This window comes from Aethalodelphis obliquidens, unplaced genomic scaffold, assembly GCF_003676395.1.
Source record: "Aethalodelphis obliquidens isolate GAN/ISIS:26980383/991018 unplaced genomic scaffold, ASM367639v1 scaffold50, whole genome shotgun sequence".
Classification (NCBI taxonomy): Eukaryota; Metazoa; Chordata; class Mammalia; order Artiodactyla; family Delphinidae; genus Aethalodelphis; species Aethalodelphis obliquidens.
The window spans coordinates 5,382,170-5,405,148 of NW_020837994.1; the positions used below are offsets into that span (position 1 = coordinate 5,382,170).

The window sequence follows — 22,979 nt, forward strand, 5'->3', positions numbered from 1 at the left end:
GTTGTCTCTAACTTTACAGATAAAAGAAATAAATAATGAAAGCCTGTTAAGAAAGGTTATCCAAAACTTGGATTAAGCTAAAAGGTAGACAGAACATCCTTCCAATGTAATGTGGGGACACAGACCCACTCAAAGGTTATTTAACTACCTAGGGGAATGAACTTTGCTCCATTATTCTATTTACTATCAAACTAAATATCCTAGATTAAGTAAAGTTACATGTTCACTTATAGATTTTTGTCCAGTAGAGTTGCAAATCATTTCTGTCATGTAGAAGAGAAAATTCCAAAGGTTAGGGTGTATCGGTCTGTGGGACATTAACCAGTTCATAACTAACTTAGCAATCTTATTCTAAAATTCTTTTATTAAACTGCGTATGAATCCACAGCTCCCCAAATAGTCTTTGAACTAGCCTTACTATTTTCTTCAGTAATTACTGAATTGAATAAAATATTTTATATTTCTATGAATCATGTTTTTAATTTTTTTAAATTATACTTTGACAGGCATAAGGAACTTTCCATGACATGCTTGACATGGCCTTTCCCACATACAGCTCTGCAAATCCTACAGTCTCACAGGGCTATTATGATTATAGTTTTTCTGCACTGTATTCTGATAATGTTGTCAATTATTTGGTTATTGGAATTATCAAATAATATCTTTGTCAAAGGTAAATCTAAGTAAAGTATATATTATTTTCAAGACCCTCTTTACTCCACCATTGACACTCTCCATCTTGCCAGTAAAGTCTGTAAAAAAGTAAACATGAACACTATTCTATTTCCCCTGTTTTTCCACCCTGTGCATTTTAAAAACAATGGGAAATACAAGATTCCCTGTTTTTACTGGAGCCATTTCCTGAAGAGATTTTTAAGTCTCAAGCTCTGTATGAGAAAACAAAGATATTTACATCTTCGTAGGAGACTCATTACTTGCTGAGTCGGCATTAAGAAATTACCCACAGAATCAGAGAATATAAGATTTAGACAGGACTTTAAAGATTTTCCTGTCCAATCTCCAAAAGGAAAGAAAATAGGGCAAAAAGGATTATAGTGGTTTTCCAGAGGTCTGAGAGTGGCTAAAATTAATGTGAGCTGACTTCTAATACTTTCTAAATGGGCACACATCTCCCATGATGACTCTGTGGGTTAATTTTCTTTCTTTAAACCAATTATTAAAAAAATATTTTTTCTTCCACTTGTTCCAGGTACCTCTCTTATAATTTCTAGGTGTAAATTATAACTGCCTTTACTTTCATAAACATGATTAATTACACTTATATTTTGATTATGTGTTTTGAGATTTAAGCAAAGATTAGTAAAAAGAAAAAAAAAAACGACAACTTCATATTTCCAGTGTTACATTCTTCACCAAAAACCAAAGTCTAGACTAATGTGATTTTTTTAGAAAGAAATTTGGATATTGTCAAATTTGTCAATCTAAATGTACTTTTAGTGAATTGAAGTGGACTAATCACAAACATGAACTACAATTTTTAGGTTTGAGCATCAGGAAAGAAAACATTATTACACTCTCACCCAACCAACATCAGTAGTCCATTAAAGCAAAAGAGAAAACTCTGTACCCTGACATCACTTCTAGATGAAGTTGTCCTGAGACAGTTAAGAAAACAGGAACATTGAAGAAATTCTCCTCAGGTACCTTTATTTTGCTTGAAGGCTGCAAAAGAAAACACAAGCCATAAAAAGCTATTATTAGATGTTTTGCTCTGCTTTTCATATTCACGTTTGTGCCACAACTAAAAAATCATACGCTATTAAACATATATGAGGACAGGTTCATTCTTACGGGAAAAAAGGGCAGCTTTCAGTATACACTTAAAAGAGAAAATTCCTGTTTGGAAAGTGCTAAGTTCAAGGAAGTTTGCTCCATATTTTTCAAAATATATAACAACCAAAGAACAAACTATTTTTGTCACAAAATATACTCCTTCTTAAAAACTGATTTTGATTGAGGGGCAAGCTGAAGCAAGAAATTATGAACTAGAAGTTTTAAATGTGAGGCATTACATAGTCTTTTAAAATTCTGACCCATGACTGAGATTTAATTTTAAGGGAATAGCCTCTAAAACATGTCTTGTCATATTATTATTAAATTATTAATAATAACACTTTTAATACAGATTTTTATAAACACATTATAAACTTTTAAACACATTAATTTCACTTATTCTTCCCGACAACTAGGAGATAAAGCAGGACCATATCTTTAAAAGATATGATGAACATTTAGATTTAAAGATTTTTATGAACTTACAGTATAGATAGAGTGATTATTCCATTTGAAACTGACAGGAAATACGTCAGCCAACACTTATTAACAGTTAAGATAAAAAATTATTTGGAGATCAAACATAATTTAAATAGTATAATTAAGAAAGCTTCTAGATCAAGTTATGACCATTATATCCATTTGGGGGAAGGAAGCTAATTTACCTACTCTTGTATTTCAAATTGTGATCTGAAAATGTCTTTGTGTGATGGTGCACTAAAACAAGTGCTGTAAAGGCAACAAAGCCAATATAAAATTTTCAATACAGGATGTACGACTCCTTTTAAGAGACTTAGTACCAACTACTGAATTATAGAAACACATGAAATGAAGATATTTAATTCCATCGTTTGTTCTAAAAATATTGCATATCATGTATGGTTATGCGTGTGTATGAATATGAAATCTAGTGTAAAATTACCAACTGAAATCATTCATTTATTTTGTAATTGCCTATTATTTTTAAAACTTACTTTTACCTGGTCCTAAACGTCCTATTATTGCTTTATAAAAATCATCTTTGAAACCCACTATCACTTAAAGGATATCGTTTCCAAGGACTTAAATACTCAATACTAAAATATTCGACTTATGTTAGGATTTCAAAATAAAAGACATGTTCTCTGATATTTCTTTACTATTTACTAAATAATTATATTTCAAATCAGGCCCAGCACGTTTATAAGAATATTATACTTTCTCCTTTTCCTCACTTCTTTAGTCTATAATTTGTATTGGTGTTTTATCCTGACTTCTCTAAAAGTGATTTCTCTCATCTCCTGCACATATAAAAAAGTCTAATATTTAGGACTTGATTTTAGTATCTCATTTATTAGCATTTGTACAAAATGATGTCTGAGCTTCTTATATCTCTAAATCCAACTTATTTAAAGTTAAAAACATATCACTACTTCATTATGCCTTCCAATGTCATATGTAAGCATTTAAATACTGAAATTCATACTACTTTTTAATAAATTACTTCCTTTCAGTTCTCCTTTATATTACAGTGAATGCATTACAGTGACTTTAAAAACTTCTGTATGTATTAAGTTATATTACCTATATATTTTATTTCAGGATATTAAAGGGACATTATAAATTATTTTTTAAAAAAGTAATTGCTGGGGACTTCCCTAGTGGTCCAGTGGTTAAGACTTCACCTCCCAAGGCAGGAGGTGCACGTTCGATCCCTGGTCAGGGAGCTAAGATACCTGGCGGCAAAAGAAACAAAACATAAAAACAGAAGCAATATTGTTACAAATTCAATAAAGACTTTAAAAATGGACCACATCAAAAAAAAAAATCTTACAATGGTGGGATAGGTAGCTCCAAAGGCCTATCCCTCTACAGAAAAACTGAAAATAATGAGTAAAAACTATAAGCATCAAAGGTTTAAAGTCACCAAACAAATGCTGAATCAAGAAAGAGGAAACTTAAAAATGGTAAACTCCACCTAACAATAGCAGACTGCACACTCTTTTCAAGTGCACATGGACACTGTCCAAGATCAACCATATGCTAGAACATAACAAGTCTCAACAAATCAGATAAATTACCTTTTTTGAACATAATGGGATGAAACTAGAAATGTAAACTGGTGCAGTTACTTGGGAAAAGAGTTTGGTGGTTCTTTAAAAAGATTAACAAGAATTATTATACATACAACATACAAATTCTACCTCTAGGTATATGTCTAAAAGAATTACAACCAAGTATTCAAACAACAATGCATTAAAAGGACTGTACACCATCCTTCATCCCAGGGATGCAAGGATTTTTCAATATCATAAATCAATCAATGTGATACATCACATGAACAAACTGAATAAAAACTATACCATCATCTCAATAAATACAGAAAAAGCTTTTGATAAAACTCAATATCCATTTCTGATTAAAAAAAACTCTTCAGAAAGTGAGCACAGAGGGAACATACCTCAACATAATAAAGGCCATATACAACAAACCCACAGCTAACATCATACTCAACGGCGAAAAGCTGAAAGAACTTGCTCTAAGATCAGGAACAAGGCAAGGATGCCCACTCTCGCCACTTTTATTCAACATAGTTTTGGAAGTCCTAGCCACAGCAACCAGAGAAGAAAAAGAAACAAAAGGAATCCAAATTGGAAAAGAAGAAGTAAAACTGTCACTGTCGGCAATGACATGATGCTATACATAGAAAAGCCTAACACGCTACCAGAAAACTACTAGAGCTCATCAATGAATTTGGTAAAGTTGTTGAATAAAAATTAATATACAGAAATCTGTTCCATTTCTATACACTAACGAAGAAAGACAGGAAAGAGAAATTAAGGAAAAATCCCATTCAGCATCATAACAAAAAGAACAAAATACCTGGGAATAAACCTGTCTAAGGAGACAAAAGACCTTTACTCTGAAAACTATAAGACACTGATGAAAGAAATCGAAGATGACATAAACAGATGGACACATATACCATGTTCCTGGATTGCAAGAATCAATATTGTGAAAATGACTATACTACCCAAAGCAATCTACAGATTCAATGCAATCCCTATCAAACTACCAATGGCATTCTTCACAGAATTAGAACAAAAAATCTTACAACTTGTATGGAAACACAAAAGACCCCAAATAGTCAAAACAATCTTGAGAAAGAAAAATGGAACTGGAGGAATCAGGCTCCCCGACTTCAAACTATACCACAAAGCTACAGTAATCAAGACAGTATGGTACTGGCACAAAAACAGAAATATAGATCAATGGTACAGGACAGAATGGCCAGAGATAAACCCATGCACATATGGACACCTAATTTATGACAAAGGAGGCAAGAACATACAATGGAGAAAAGACAGGCTCTTCAATAAGTGGTGCTGTGAAAACTGGACAGCTACATGTAAAAGAATGAAATTAGAACACTCCCTAACACCATACACAAAAATAAACTCAAAATGGATTAAAGACCTAAATGTAAGGCCAGACACTATAAAACTCTTAGGGGAAAACATAGGCAGAACACTCTATGACATAAATCACAAAAAGATCCTTTTGACCCACCTCCTAGAGAAATGGAAATAAAAACAAAAATAAACAAATGGGACCTAATGAAACTGAAAAGCTTTTGCACAGCAAAGGAAACCATAAAAAAGATGAAAAGACAACCCTCAGAATGGAAGAAAATATTTGCAAACAAAACAACTGACCAAGGATTAATCTCCAAAATATACTAGCAACTCAGGCAGCTCAATATCAAAAAGCAAACAATCCAGTTAAAAAATGGGCAGAAGACCTAAATAGACATTTCACCAAGGAACACATACAGATGGCCAAGAGGCACATGAAAAGATGTTCAACATCACTAATTATTAGAGAAATGCAAATCGAAACTACAAGGTTATCACCTCACGCCAGTCAGAATGGCCATTATCAAAAAATCTAGAATCAATAAAAGCTAGAAAGGGTGTGGTGAAAAGGGAACCCACCTGCACTGTTGGTGGGAATGTAAACTGATACAACCACTATGGAAAACAGTATGGAGGTTCCTTAAAAAACTAAAAATACAACTATCATATGACCCAGTAATCACACTACTGGGCATATACCCTAAGAAAACCATAATTCAAAAAGAGACATGTACCACATGTTCATTACAGCACTATTTACAATAGCCAGGACATGGAAGCAACCTAAATGTCCATCGACTGATGAATGGATACAGAAGATGTGGTATATACATACACAATGGAATTTTACTCAGCCACAGAAAAGAATGAAATAATGCCACTGGCAGCAACATGGATGGACCTAGAGATTATCATATTAAGTGAAGTAAGTCAGAAAGAGAAAGACAAATATCATATGACATCACTTATATGTGGAATCTAAAAAAGTGATATGAATGAAGTTACCTACAAAACAGAAATAGACTCCGACATAGAAAACGAACTTAAGGTTACCAAAGGGGAAAGGGCAGGGAGGGATAAATTGAAGTGTGGAATTAACATATACACACTACTATGTATAAACAGATAAACAAGGACCTACTGTTTAGCATGGGGAACTATATTCAATGTCTTGTAAGAATTTATAATGGAAAAGAATTTGGAAAATAATATACATAAATATAAAATGAATCACTGTTCTGTACATCTGAAGCTAACACAAGATTGTAAATTAACTATACTTCAATTTAAAAAATGGTTATAAAAATTTTAAAACTCCAAGTATTCAAATAGATACTTGTACATTAATGTTCATATCAGCACTATTCACAACAAAGGTGGAAACATGGATAAGTGGATAAGCAAAATGTAGTATATATAAACAATGAAATACTATTTAGCCATAAGATGGAATGAAGTACTTATATATGCTAAAACACGGATAAATCTTGAAAACACTATGCTAAGTAAAAGAAAGACATAAAAGGCTACATATTGTATGATCCCATTTATATGAAATATCTAGAGTAGGTAAATCCATAGAGACTAATCGGTGAGAGCAATGGTCTGGGGAGAAGGGTAAATGGGAAGTGATACTTAATGGGCATGGGGTTTTCCTTGGGATAATGAAAATGTTTTGGAACTTAATAGGGGTGGTAGTTGTATAACACTGTAAATGTAGTAAATGCCACTGAAATATACCCTTTAAAATGGTTAATTTTATGTTGCATGAACTTCATCTCAATTTTTTTTAAAGCATACATAAACAAGTAATTATTAGACATGACAGGGTCAAAAATTACTAACATGGGATTGCAAATTTAAGATTCACAATCTTAAATACTTCCATTAGTAATGAAGAAAGAATAAAAATATATGAATTAAGTATCCAACTTTGTGACTTTGCCAGTGGGAATGGATTTCTTTAAAAAAGATTCTCAAATTGCAACATTAAAGTTAAGAATTTCTATTTAATAAAGGAAGATATAGGCAATTAAACAGAACATATTGTATTATGGATAAAATATTTTCAGCTTCTAGAACTGACAAGTGATTAATGGACAGAAAATATAAGGACCTCCTGTGAAGAAAACAAGAAAGAGAAAATAAGCTGCTCCCCAACTGGGCAATGGATATGAAAAGCAGATTTACAGAAAAGAAAATTCAAAAGGTTAAGATGTATGAAGAAACACTCAAATTCACTACGAATTAGAGAAACACAAATTAAAACAAGGCATTTTAAGAAGAATTCATTGCATATATCCGACTGACAAAGATTAGAAAGTTGTATAATATCAAGTGTAGAGGTAGATTCAGGATGTGGTAGGCAGATTTCTAAGATGTGTCCCAAGATTCTCAGCCCCTGGTTTATTCAACCACTAAGCCAGGTACTGATGTGAAGGAATTTTGAAAATTTAATTAAAGTTCCAAATCAGATGGCCTCAGGATTTGGAGATTTTCTGGGTGTTCTTGACCTAATCACGTGAGCCCTTTAAAAGTAGAAAGTTTTCTACAGCTGGCTGCAGAACAGTAAGTCAGTAATTTGAAGCATGAGAAGGATGTGACACGCTGTTGCTGGCTTGAAGATGGAGGAAGACACAGGGAAAGGTGCTTAGAGCAGTCTCTAGAAGCTGAGAGCAATCTGGCCAGCAGCCAGCAGCAAAATGGGAACTTCAGTCCTACAACCAAAAAGAACTGAATTCTGCTGAGAGCAAGAATGTGTTTGGAAGAGAACCTCAAGTTCCAGATGAAAACATAGAAAGCTTAGCTGACACACTGGTTTTGGGCTTGTGAGACCCTGAGATCCTAGCCATGCCATTCTGTACTACTGAACTATAGAGCTGTGAACTAATAAAGAGATGTTGTTTTAAGTCACTAAGTTACAAATCTATAGAAAACTCCTTCATAGGAAAACAGGAACCCTCAGGTAATGTCAATATAGTCTATACTGGCACTGCTATCCTGGATAACATAGTGAAATTCAGAATGTATATACCCTATGACCAAGGAACTCCACTCCTGGATATCCATTCTAAAGAAATTTTCACACAAGTCTCTTAGGGAATATGTATAAGACTATGTATTGCAGTATTTTTTTTTCTGGATGTAACTGAGAATTGGAAACAACCTAAGGGTCTATTACTAGAAAGGGTAAGTGAATTGTAGCAGACAAATATCAATGAATATTCTGCAGCAATGACAAGCAACAAATAGATGTACCTATAGCAACATGGACAGATTTCAAAACAAAGAGTTAAATGGAAAAAAGTAGGAAACAAAGTAAGATACATATTATCATTAATGTAAATTTAAAATATACATAAAAGATCACTCATATTTTATGAGGCTATATACATAATAAAAGATATATCAAAGATATTAAAGTGAGTGCCTCCAAGAGAATATGAGGAATGGAAGTGGGGATTAGGATAAAGAGGAAAAGTTAAAACAAGAAAGGAGTTATGCTGGATGGCGTTTTGTCAGCTTGGCATTACTACTCCCACCTAAACTGAGGACTGTTTCCTAGAATCCCCTTTCCTGCATGGTTCCAGGTTTCAGTTGGCCATCTATTGTTGGAGAGGAATGAGCATAACATTTGAGAAGAGAAAATGAAACTGAAGTCATTAATCTCAGAACACTGTGGCAGTGTGACACAGTGACACACTCACCGTGGTGGCTGGTGATCTCTAATTTCTAGCTTGTCTCCTTACTACTGACCAACAGTAGCTCTATGATAATGACCAAGTGCTGGACTGCAGTTACTACAGAGTGGACTGTGATAGATTAATTGCATTAATGGCTCCAATTTGTCACACTTCTCCATATCAGCACCCCTTGGCATATCATATGCTAACCCTGAGCTTGGCCATGTGACTTGTTTTGGTCAATGGCATGGTAACAAAATTGACAAAAATAGTGGCTTGAAAACATGCTTATGAAGTTCACATTCTTTCTTGGACCTATGCCACCAAAGAGATCACACCCTGATTAGCATGATGGAGGAGAAGAGATGGGTCATCCCACATGAGGCCATCCTAGACTGCCCAGCTCCCAGTCAATCCATCAGCTGACTAAGCCAAACCCAGATCAGAACCACTCAGATGACCTGTAGACTCACAGGAAAGAATAAATGGTTTTGTTACACAGTGAGAGGATACAAGGGCCTATAACAACAGTGTGCCGTGAATGAAAATTATGTTAAACTAAACTCTGTATTCCTAAGGTTAAAAAAAATACACATTCAGACACACATACTTCTACAAAAACAACCATAGCCAATATGCACTTAGCACTTACTCTGTGCCATGTACTGTGCTAAGGAGTTTACATGCAATCCAATGAAGTAAGTACTAGTATCCCCATTTACAGAGAAGGAAACAGACACAGAGGTTAATAACTTAACTTGCCTAATATGACAAAGAACATGAACCAAGGTGGTTGGGCTCCAGAATCTCTATTCTTTTTTTTTTTTTTTGCGGTACGCGGGCCTCTCACTGTTGCGGCCTCTCCCGTTGCGGAGCACAGGCTCCGGATGCACAGGCTCAGCGGCCATGGCCCACGGGCCCAGCCACTCCGCAGCACGTGGGATCTTCCCAGACCGGGGCACGAACCAGTGTCCCCTGCATCGGCAGGCAGACTCTCAACCACTGAGCCACCAGGGAAGCCCAGAAGAATCTCTATTCTTAACCACACATTATTTCCAGGAGTCATAAGAAATACTTAACAATGGTTGATTCTGGGGAAGGAAACTAGATTACCGGGAAACAAGGTATGATGGAATCCTTCTGCACTTTGATTTTTAAAATTTTTTTTTAAAGATTTTTTTTGATGTGCACCATTTTTTAAGTCTTTATTGAATTCGTTACAATATTGCTTCTGTTTTATGTTTTGGTTTTTTGGCCAGGAGGCACGTGGATCTTAGCTCCCTAGCCAGGGATCGAACCTGCACCCCCTGAATTGGAAGGCGAAGTCTTAACCACTGGACTGCCAGGGAATTCCCTTCTGCACTTTTAAATTGGTACCTTTTGAACAGTTAACTACATTACCTGTTCATAAAATAAATTTAAAATAGCATATTTGTTAAGAGGGACTCGGAGGTATTACCAGCAAGTACTCAGAATAAAAAGTATACTGGTTTTATTCCCTGTGTATTCTTTTTTTTTTTAAAGAAGATGTTGGGGTAGGAGTTTTATTTATTTATTTATTTACTTTTGCTGTGTTGGGTCTTCGTTTCTGTGCGAGGGCTTTCTCCAGTTGTGGCAAGCGGGGGCCACTCTTCATTGCAGTGCACGGGCCTCTCACTATCGCGGCCTCTCTTGTTGCGGAGCACAGGCTCCAGAAGCGCAGGCTCAGTAGTTGTGGGTCATGGGCCTAGTTGCTCTGCGGCATGTGGGATCCTCCCAGACCAGGGCTTGAACCCGTGTCCCCTGCATTAGCAGGCAGATTCCCAACCACTGCACCACCAGGGAAGCCCCCCTGTGTATTCTTGATCACATAAATACTAACGATTTAATCTTTTGTCCTATAGTGGTGTGGATTACTCTGGTCAGCACCAATCGGAAAATCAAAAAGCCAAGAACAAAGTATGGAACAAAGTCAAATACCAGGAAAAATGTAGGTGGTTAGTAAAGTCTAACACTGCTCTATTTATAATGAAAATAGTTGGGGCAGGCTAAAAGAAGAGAAGGCCAAACGACATTGAGTTCTTTGAGTAGGAATTGAGTTTATACATGTTGGTATGCTAAGCACCTAGCAAAGTGCCAGAGACAAGTAATTGCTCCATAAATGCTTGTTGACCAAAAAGTGATGTCAACTGTGAGTGAGGGGATCAGCAATGAGAAGAAGCACAAGGAACCATAAAAGCTTCTAGCAAAGTGTCATGGCATTGCTGGTCTAAAAGGTATCTTTAGTGCACATTTAGTGTCATGTTTGTTTTCAAACAAAGGTACTGATAAGCAGGTACTATTACAGAAATAAATTATTTCCTATATTAACTTTTTAAACTATATTGCTTATAAATAATTCTCCATTACTTTTCTAGCACAACTGTAAATAGGTGTTTTCTGTGGTTTTTCTTTAGTATCACCATCAGTTGAACACTGACAAGTATTCTAAACAACACAAAAGGGAGAGAATGTATTTTCAATACAGTATATAATTGTAAGTTTAAAGTAGCTTAGAGGAAATTTTTCATTTTCTTCAGAAATGTAAACTGTGTGACCACTATGATTCTATCTTCCTCCTATCCACTCCCACTCACACATAATTTGTAGATATCCTATATAATCAAATACCATTTTTGACTAAATATAAAAGACATCTATCCTCTTCCTACCTTCCCAACAGCAAATCCCTAATTCTGACATCCATCAAACAGAAAGATTTAGAAAAGATGATGAGATAGTATCATCAATATAATCTTCTGATCACTGAAAAAAATAGCTCTTCAACATCATCTTTTTCACCTTTCTCAAGACTGTGTCTCACTTAGTTCCAAAGGAGGCATCTCTCCATATATCCTCTCATACACCTTTCTGCTCCCTAACAAATCTCTAGTTACCTCTGGGACAGCTTCATTTCCTTCCCTCTTTATGCTTGCAAGTCTTAAAACGATCCAAACACACATCAAGCACTGTGAGAGTCACAAGTAAAAATTAAACATAATACTAAAAAATGCTATGTTTTATTTATTTTTAAAAGTTCCTGAAGCAAAACATTGAGCTGGGTGATGGCATTTGGTTGTTTATAGTATTATTCTCTGTGCTTTTCTGTATGTTTAAAGTTACAAAAAAACACAGATCAGTATTTCCAGCTCTTAAAAATGTACAGCATATTATTGTGTGATTCCCACAAGTGTCAATACTTTTCATTCTCCTATTTTCTTCAAGCATAAAATAGTTTACTTTATTCAGGTTCACTGTTTTTGTTCTAATTACTAGAGTGTTCTGTAAGTTTACATTAATAGTTGTAGTATTTTTATCTATATGATGCATTAAAGAGTCTCATGGCTGTGCTGTAAATATAATTATTATATATTTCTGTAAGGGAAAAAGAGTTCTAAGATCCAAAATAACCAACTTAAAAATAAACTATCCAAATCTCTGATTATATTTCTGCTGTACCTTAAAGAAAAAAGATAACTAAATTAAGCTAAACATAATTAAAGAAATAAAATAAAAATTCAACTGTTTCACGCACTGTCAAAAAACCCGTAATGACAAAAATCAGTAAGCCTGAGGCAAGTAATGAGATACCAAAGTTTTCTGGTTGGTTTATGTTAAAAAATATTTTACACAATAAATGAAAGCTCTAATTCCAAAAATCTATTTCACTGTATAGTACTTTAAAAAACGTTTTTATATCCTATTTTTCTCAAATCAGAGAAAATACTAAAGGGCTTTACGAAACACTAAAGAAATATGTTGAAGATGGGATAAGAGTAAGATGAAAAATTACCATAGCATTATTATCCTGATATTCCTTGGGAAAAAACATATATTCACACATAGTAATCAAACTGGCAAAAATTAAAGGCAAAGAAAAATTACTGAAAGCGGCAAGGGAAAAACGACAAATAACATATAAGGGAACTCCCATCAGGTTAATATCTGATTTCTCAGCAGAAACACTACAAGCCAGAAGGGAGTGGCATGATATACTTAAAGTGATGAAAGGGAAGAACCTACAACCAAGATTACTCTACCAGCAAGGATCTCATTCAGATTCCATGCAGAAATCAAAAGCTTTACAGATAAGCAAAAGCTAAGAGAATTCAGCACCACCAAACCAGCTCTACACCAAATGCTGAAGGAACTTCTCTAAGTGGGAAACACAACAGAAGAAAAGGACCTACAAGAACAAACACAAAGCAATTAAGAAAATGGTCATAGGAACATAGATATCAATAATTACCTTAAATGTGAATGGATTAAATGCTCCAACCAAAAGACACAGGCTTGCTGAATGGATACAAAAACAAGACCCATATATATGCTGTCTACAAGAGACCCACTTCAGATCTAGGAACACATACAGACTGAAAGTGAGGAGATGGGAAAAGATACTCCATGCAAATGGAAATCAAAAGAAAGCTGGAGTAGCAATTCTCATATCATACAAAATAGACTTTAAAATGAAGACTATTACAAGAGACAAAAGAGGACACTACATAATGATCAAGGGATCAATCCAAGAAGAAGACACAGCAATTGTAAATATTTATGCACCCAACATAGGGGCACCTCAATATATAAGGCAACTGCTAACAGCTCTAAAAGAGGAAATCGACAGTAACACAATAATAGTGGGGGACTTTAACACCTCACTTACACCAATGGACAGATCATCCAGACAGAAAATTAATGGCATTAAATAAGCTTTAAATGACAAGCTTTAAATGACAAGCTTTAAATGACACAATGACAAGCTTTAAATCACAAGCTTTAAATCACAAGCTTTAAATGACACAATAGACCAGATAGATTTAATTGATATTTATAGGACATTCCATCCAAAAACAGCAGATTACACTTTCTTCTCAAGTGTGCACGGAACATTCTCCAGGATAGATCACATCTTGGGTCACAAATCAAGCCTCAGTCAACTTAAGAAAATTGAAATCATATCAAGCATCTTTTCTGACCACAACGCTATGAGATTAGAAATGAATTACAGGGAAAAAAATATAAAAAACACAAACACATGGAGGCTAAACAATATGTTACTAAATAACCAAGAGATCACTGAAGAAATCAAAGAGGAAATCAAAAAATACCTAGAGACAAATGACAATGAAAACACGACAATCCAAAACCTATGGGATGCGGCAAAAGCAGTTCTAAGAGGGAAGTTTATAGCTATACAAGCTTACATCAAGAAACAAGAAAAATCTCAAATAAACAATCTAACCTTACACCTAAAGGAACTAGAGAAAGAAGAACAAACAAAACCCAAAGTTAGCAGAAAGAAAGAAAGAAATAAAGATCAGAACAGAAATAAATGAAATAGAAACAAAATAATAGCAAAGATCAATAAAACAAAAAGCTGGTTCTTTGAGAAGATAAAACAAAATTGACAAACCATTAGCCAGACTCATCAAGAAAAACAGGGTGAGGACTCAAATCAATAAAATTAAAATGAAAAAGGAGAAGTTACAACAGATACCGCAGAAATACAAAGCATCCTAAGAGACTACTACAAGCAACTCTATGCCAATTAAATGAACAACCTGGAGAAATGGAGAAATTCTTAGAAAGGTATATAACCTTCCAAGACTGAACCAGGAAGAAATAGAAAATATGAACAGACCAATCACAAGTAATGAAACTGAAACTGTAATTAAAAATCTTCCAACAAACAAAAGACCAGGACCAGATGGCTTCACAGGTGAATTCTATCAAACATTTACAGACGAGCTAACACCCATCCTTCTCAAGCTCTTCCAAAAAATTGTGGAGGAAGGAACACTCCCAAACTCATTCTATGAGGACACCATCACCCTGATACCAAAACCTGACAAAGAAACTACAAAAAAAGAAAATTACAGACCAATATCCCTGATGAATATAGATGCAAAAGTCCTCAACAAAATACTAGCAAACAGAATCCAACAACACATTAAAAGGATCATACACCATGATCAAATGGGATTTATCTCAGGGATGCAAGGATTCTTCAATATACGCAAATCAATCAATGTGATACACCATATTAACAAATTGAAGACGAAAAACCATAAAATCATCATATGAAGAAAAACCATATGATCATCTCAATAAATGCAGGAAAAGCTTTTGACAAAATTCAACACCTGTTTATGATAACAACTCTCCAGAAAGTGTGCACAGAGGGAACCTACCTCAACATAATGAAGGCCATATATGACAAACCCACAGAAAACACCATTCTCAATGGTGAAAAACTGAAAGCATTTTCTCTAAGATCAGGAACAAGACAAGGATCTCCACTCTCACCACTATTATTCAACATAGTTTTGGAAGTCCTAGCCACGGCAATCAGAGAAGAAAAAGAAATAAAAGGAATACAAATTGGAAAAGAAGAAGTAAAACTGTCACTGTTTGCAGATGACATGGTACTATACATAAAGAATCCTAAAGATGCCACCAGAAAACTACTAGAGCTAATCAATGAATCTGGTAAAGTAGCAGGATACAAAATTAATGCACAGAAATCTCTTGCATTCCTAAACACTAATGATGAAAAATCTGAAAGTGAAATTAAGGAAACACTCCCATTTACCACTGCAACAAAAAGAATAAAATACCTAGGATTAAACCTATCTAAGGAGACAAAAGACCTGTATGTGGAAAACTATAAGGCACTGATGAAAGAAATTAAAGTTGATACCAACAGATGGAGAGATATACCATATTCTTGGATTGGAAGAATCAATTTTGTGAAAATGACTCTACTACCCAAAGCAATCTACAGAGTCAATGCAATCCCTATCAAATTACCAATGACATTTTTACAGAATTAGAACAAAAAAATCTTAAAATTTGTATGGAGACACAAAAGACCCCAAATAGCCAAAGCGGTCTTGAAGGAAAAAAACGGAGCTGGAGGAATCAGACTCCCTGACTTCAGGCTATACTACAAAGCTACATTAATCAAGACAATATGGTACTGGCATAAAAAGAGAAACACAGATCAATGGAACACGATAGAAAGCCCAGAGATAAACCCATGCACCTATGTTCAACTAATCTATGACAAAGGAGGCAAGGATATACAATGGAGAAAAGACAGTCTCTTCAATAAGTGGTGCTGGGAAAACTGGACAGCTACATGTAAAAGAATGAAATTAGAACACTCCCTAACACCATACACAAAAATAAACTCAAAATCGATTAGAGACCTAAATGTAAGACCAGACACTATAAAATGCTTAGAGGAAAACATAGCAAGAACACTCTTTGACATACATCACAGCAAGATCTTTTACGATCCGTCTCCTAGAGTAATGGAAATAAAAACAAAAATAAACAAATGGGACCTCATGAAACTTCAAAGCTTTTGCACAGCAAAGGAAACCAAAAACAAGACGAAAAGACAACCCTCAGAATGGAAGAAAATATTTGCAAATGAATCAACGGACAGAATCAACGGACAAAGGATTAATCTCCAAAATATATAAACAACTCATGCAGCTCAATAACAAAAAAACAAACAACCCAATCCAAAAATGGGCAGAAGACCTAAATAGACATTTCTCCAAGGAAGACCTACAGATAGCCAAGAAGCATATTAAAAGCTGCTCAACATCACTAATTATTAGAGAAATGCAAATCAAAACTACAGTGAGGTATCACCTCACACCAGTTAGAATGGGCATCATTGGAAAATCTACAAACAACAAATGCTGGAGAGGGTGTGGAGAAAAGGGAACCGTCTTGCACTGTTGGTGGGAATGTAAATTGATACAGCCACTATGTAGAAAAGTATGGAGGTTCCTTAAAGAACTAAAAATAGAATTACCATATAACCCAGCAATCCCAGTACTGGGCATATATCCAGAGAGAAACATAATTCAAAAAGACACATGCACTGCAATGTTCGTTGCAGCACTATTTACAATAGCCAGGTCATGGAAGTAACCTCAATGCCCATCGACAGACGAATGGATAAAGAAGATGTGGTACATATGTACAATGGAATATTACTCAGCCATAAAAAGGAACGAAATTGGATCATTTGTTGAGACGTGGATGGCTCTAGAGACTGTCATACTGAGTGAAATAAGTCAGAAAGAGAAAAACAAATATCACATATTAACGCATATATGTGGAACCTAGAAAAATGGTACAGATGAACAGGTTCGCAGGGCAGAAACTGAGATACACATGTAGAGAACAAACGTATGGACACTAAGGGGGGAAAGAGTTGGGGGGATGGAGGCGGTGGTATGATGAATTGGGCGACTGGGATTGACATGTATTCACTGATGTGTATTAAATTGATGACTAAGCAGAAAAAAACCCCAACATATACTCACATCACACTATCTGCCACAATGTAAATAAAAATTCTGCAACTTATCTCTGATTGACACAATTACAGATGGTCCTCTATGGTCTGATTTACAATTTTTCAACTTGGCAGTGGTGTGAAAGCAATACGCATTCAGTAGCTACCATACTTCAAAATTTGAATTTTGCTCTTTTCCCTGCTAGTATGATACTCATGATGCTGGCAGCAGCTGCAGCTTTCAGTCAGCCATGCAATCATGAGGGTAAAAAAACGATACTCTTAACCATTTTGTACGCATAAAACCATTGTTTTTCACTTTCAGTACAATATTAAATAAATTACATGAGATATTCAACACTTTATTATAAAACAGGCTTTGTGTTAGATGATTTTGCCCAACTATGGACGTAACCCCATTGTAAGTAGAAAAAGATCTGTATATGGCCACCAAGCTGACCTACCACCACTTACTTTAGTGATTTGAGATAGTATCTTTATATATTTCCACATGAACTTGGGTATATTTCTGAGCTTTCAGTTTTATCCCATTGGTTTATTTGTGTACTGATATCACACCATTTTAATTTTGAGGCTTTATAGTATATTTTAATTCCTGGTTACTCAAGCATTTTTGATGACTGTGTTCTTTAGCATTAACATGGAGACTTTTCCAAGGTTTCTCCACTGATAAATAAATTTGTGTCTCATCTCAAATAGATATCGCCCATATTTCCAGGTCCTACTTCAATTCATTTTTCAGTTCAATAAATATTTACAGAGTGACTAGTATGTGCCAGGTACCAGGCTAAATGCAAGAATATAGTAATGAGTAAGATACAACGTCCCTAAGGAACTCCAATATTTTTAAATTTCATGGGTCAATACTGTGAAACAAAAGTTATTTAATATGAAGCTTTGAGCTACAGAGTTTTTGAAACTTGTGAATATGTCTGAAGGAGGTTACATTGACAAAGTCCTAATTTATTCACTCACTTATCAACTGCTCTGTTAACAGCCTGAAGGAACTTATAAAACTTTCCCCAAGTTTCCTATTTCTTTAGGTATACCAACACTGCAAGAAAAACTGGCTCATAGATTGCAAAAAAAAAAAAACAAAAACTAACTGCTGCTCATCTTAATGGCTGAATATGGAGGTACAAATCATGTGATCCATAGAAAATAACTCACAAGCAGTATCCTGGCCAAGCATGCTGAAAAGCCAGTTAATACCATACACATCTATTAGAATGGCCAAAATCCAGAACAGTGACAACACCAAATGCTATCAAGGACGCGGAGCAACAGGAACTCTCTCTTATTCATTGCTGGTGGGAATGTGAAATGGCACAGCTACTTTGGCAGTTCCTTACTAAACATACTCTTGTCATACGATCCAGCAATTGCACGCCTTGGTATTTACCCAAAGGAGTTGAAAACTTATGTCCACATAAAAACCTGTACACAGATGTTTACAGAGGTTTTATTCATAATTGCCAAAACTTGGACACGACCAAGATGTGCTTCAGTAAATGAATAAATAAACTGTGATAAATCCAGATAATGGAACATTATTCAATGCTAAAAAGAAATGAACTATCAAGACATGAAAAGACATGGAAGAAACAAATACATATTACTAAGTGAAAGAAGCCAATCTGAAAAGGCTACATACTATATGATTCCAACTATATGACATTCTGAAAAGGGCAAAACTATGGAGAAAGTAAAAAGGTCAGTGGTTGCCAGGAGTTAGGGAGGAGATAAGGATGAACAGGTAGAACATGGAGGTGGAGGATTTTTTGTGCAGTGAAACTATTATGTATGATACTATAATGGTGGATATATCTCATTATGCATTTGTCCAAACGCATAGTGAACCATAATGTAAACTACAGGCTTTTGATGAATAATGATGTGTCGATGTAGAGTCATCAATTGTAACAAATGTACCACTCTGGTGGATGTTGATAATGGGGGAGGCTAAGCATGGGTGGGGGCAGGGGCTATATGGGAAATATTTGTATCTTCACTCAATTTTGCTGTCAACCTAAAATTGCTCTAGGGACTTCCCTGGCAGTCCAATGGTTAAGACTCCACGCTTCCAATGCAAGGGGCATGAGTTCAATCCCTGGTCAGGGAACTAAGATCCCACATGCCATGCGGCACTGCCAAAAAAAAAAAAAAAAATTGCTCTTAAAAGTAAAGTCTGTTTTAAAAAAAGCCAGTAAACATATGGATCTCTGTGATCCACATGCTATATCCTTCATCTGCCAAGAGAAATGGTCTCTTTTCTATTAGTCTCAGCAAATGTAAACAGTAGAGAGATAAAGAACTCTTCAGGGCTTCCCTGGTGGCGCGGTGGTTAAGAACCCACCTGCTAATGCAGGGAACGTGGGTTCGAGCCCTGGTCTAGGAAGATCCCACATGCCACGGAGCAACTAAGCCCGTGTGCCACAACTACTGAGCCTGCACTCTAGAGCCCATGAGCCACAACTACTGAAGCCCACGCACCTAGAGCCCGTGCTCTGCAACAAGAAGCCACCACAATGAGAAGCCTGCGCACCACAACGAAGAGTAGCCCCCGCTCGCCGCAACTAGAGAAAGCCTGCGCGCACCAACGAAGACCCAACGCAGCCAAAAATAAATAAATAAATAATAAATTAATTAATTTATTTATAAAAAAGGAAGTCTTCAGACAGAATGCAGGTAGCACCAGGAAGCTGAGGAGGTTGTTTGTATTCATACAGGATACAACTTGATCATTACTCTCGCTTGTTTACTGCAAAGATAAAACGCAGAAATAGGAATGTGGGGGGTTTTATTTTTTAAACTTTTTAAATGTGCCCAGAGGTTTCAGAATTAAATGATAAAACCAATAATTAAATAAATACTGGGGAACAGGGCTGACTTAATTATCACCATATTATCTAAAACATTCTTTATTAGGAACTTTGACGCATACTATACTAGCAATAAGGAATATAATCTCACTTGATATAAACAAAAAATTCAATTTCTAAACATGTTCAAACTCTAGAAAAAGCAGTTTTTTGATGCAGGGGTAGCAAGGTTTAATGCATTTAAAAAGTTGGTAATAATTTATGTATGAAACACAAATAGTCTGTTTCTACTAAAAGCAGTTTGCTGAAATACCACTAAAAATCTTATAATGTGCTCTTTTTTCTATAATTTTTCTCTTGTGACATACAACACACTAATGCAGAAAAGGAAAAAGTACACCTCAATGATTTATCACAAAATTAATGCCTATGTGACTACCACCCAGATCACAAGATAGAGTAGCCCCCGCTCACATCTATCACAAGATAGAAGAGTAACAACATTTGAGGAGACTCTAGTGTCCCTTCCCCCAACAATTCCTCTTTCCTTCCCAAAGATAACTATTAACCTGACCACCAAAACATTATAGTACTTTTCTAAGAAGAGCAAACTAAACTCAAAGTTAGCAGAAGAAAGGAAATAACAAAGATTAGAATGGAAAGAAATGAAAGAAAAACTAAAAAGACAATAGAAAAAAAATAAAAGAGCTGTTTTTAAAAAAAGATAAACAAAACAGACAAACAATTAGCTAGACTTACCAAGAAGAAAACAGAGAGGACTCAATAAATAAAATTATAAATGAAAGAGGAGACATTACAACTGATAGTACATAAATACAAAGGCTCATAAGAGACTATGAACAATTACGCACTGAAAAATTGGACAACCTAGAAGAAATGGATAAATTCCTAGAAACATACAACCTTCCAAGACTGAATCAAGGAGAAACAGAAAATCTGTTCGAAGCAATAATCAAAAACCTCCCAACATGGGCTTCCCTGGTGGCACAGTGGTTGAGAGTCCGCCTGCCGATGCAGGGGACACGGGTTTGTGCCCCGGTCCGGGAGGATTGCACGTGCCGCGGAGCTGCTGGGTCCGTGAGCCATGGCAGCTGAGCCTGCGCGTCCGGAGCCTGTGCTCCGCAGCAGGAGAGGCCACAACGGTGAGAGGCCCGCGTATCGCAAAAAAAAAAAACCCCAAAAAACCAAAAAAAAAACCTCCCAACAAAGAAAAGTCAAGGACTAGATGGCTTCACTGGTGAATTCTATCAGACATCGAAAGAACTAATACCAATACTTCTCAAACTCCTCCAAAAATAAGAGGAGGAAACACTTCCAAACTCATATTACAAGGGCAACATTACCCTGATAATACCAAAGTCAGGTAAGGACACTACAAGAAAAGAAAATTACAGGCCAATATCCTTGATGAACATAGGTGTAAAAATCCTTAACAAAATGTTAGCAAACCAAATACAACAGTACTCTGAAAGAATCATACACCATGATCAAGTGGGGTTTATTCCAGGGATGCAAAGGCGGTTCAACATCTGCAACTCAATCAACGTTTTCTCAATAGATACAGAAAAAGCATTTGACAAACTTCAACATCTTTTCATGATAAAAACTCTCAACAACGTGGGTATAGAAGGAATGTACCTCAACATAATAAAGGCCATATATGACAAGCCTACAACTAACATCAAACTCAATGCTGAAATGCTGAAAGTGTTTCCTCTAAGATCAGGAACAAGACAAGGAAGACCACTCTCACCACTGTTATTCAGCATAGTCCTGGAAATCCTAGCCAGCACAAGTAGGCAAAAAAAAACAAAAGGCACCCAAATCAGAAGTGAAATTGTTACTATTTGCAGATGACATATTACATATAGAAAATCCTAAAGACTTCACCAAAAAGCTGTTACAATAGATAAATTCAATAAAGTTGCAGGATACAAAATAAATACATAAAAATCTGTTGCATTTCTATACACCAACAACTATCAGAGAAAAAAAAGTAGCCCCATTTACAGTTGCATCAAAAAGCATAAAATACCTGGGAATAAATTTAACCAAGGAGGTAAAAGACCTGTACACTGAAAACTGAGACACTGATTAAAGAAACTGAAGACACAAAAAAACTGAATGATATTCTGTGCTCACAGATATGAAAAATTAACATGTTAAAATGCCCATAATGTCTAAAGTGACCTACAGATTCAATGTGATCCCTATCAAAATCCCAATGGTATTTATCACAGAAACAGAAAAGACAATCCCAACATTTGATGGAACCACCAAAGACCCTGATTAGCCAAAGCAACCTTGAGAAAGAACAAAGCTGGAGGTGTCATGCTTTCTGATTTCAAACTATATTACAAAGCTATCAAAACAGAATGGTATTGGCATAAAAACAGACATATAGATCAATGGAGCAGGACAGCCCAGAAATAAACTCATGTATATAAGATCAATTAATTTGACAAGAATATATAATGGGGAAAGGACAGTCTCTTCAATAAATGGTGTTGGAAAAACTGGACAGACACATGCAAAAGAATGCAACTGGACTCCTAGCTTACACCATATACAAAAATTAACTCAAAATGGACTAAAGGCACAAAAGTCAACCCCGAGTTAAAAAAAAAAAAAAAAAAGAATTAAAGACTTGAATGTAAGACCTGAAACTATAAAACTCCTAGAACTTCAACACAGGGAGAAAAGTTCCTTGGCATTGGTCTTGACAATGATTTTTCGGATTTAACACCAAAACCAAAACTAAACAAGTGAGACTACACCAAACTACAAAGCTTCTGCACAGCAAAGGAAACCACCAACAAAATGAAAAGGCAATCTACAGAATGGGAGAAAATATTTTCAAACCACATATCTGATAAAGGATTAATATCCAAAATACACTAGG

The 22,979-nt window shown here is 35.5% G+C and overlaps 1 protein-coding gene across 16 annotated transcripts in view; it reads right to left on the minus strand.

The window, feature by feature from the left end:
- NARS2 (asparaginyl-tRNA synthetase 2, mitochondrial) overlaps positions 1-22,979 on the minus strand; it is a 142,724-nt gene that overhangs the window by 76,514 nt on the left and 43,231 nt on the right. For all 16 annotated transcript variants that reach the window (XR_003428103.1, XR_003428104.1, XR_003428100.1 and 13 more), the window contains one exon: positions 1,589-1,683. Coding sequence is in view for 1 of the 16 variants with exons in the window: in XM_027083509.1 (XP_026939310.1) it covers positions 1,589-1,683 (95 nt within the window). In the remaining 15 variants the exon portion in view is untranslated. The remainder of the gene's footprint in view (positions 1-1,588; positions 1,684-22,979) is intronic.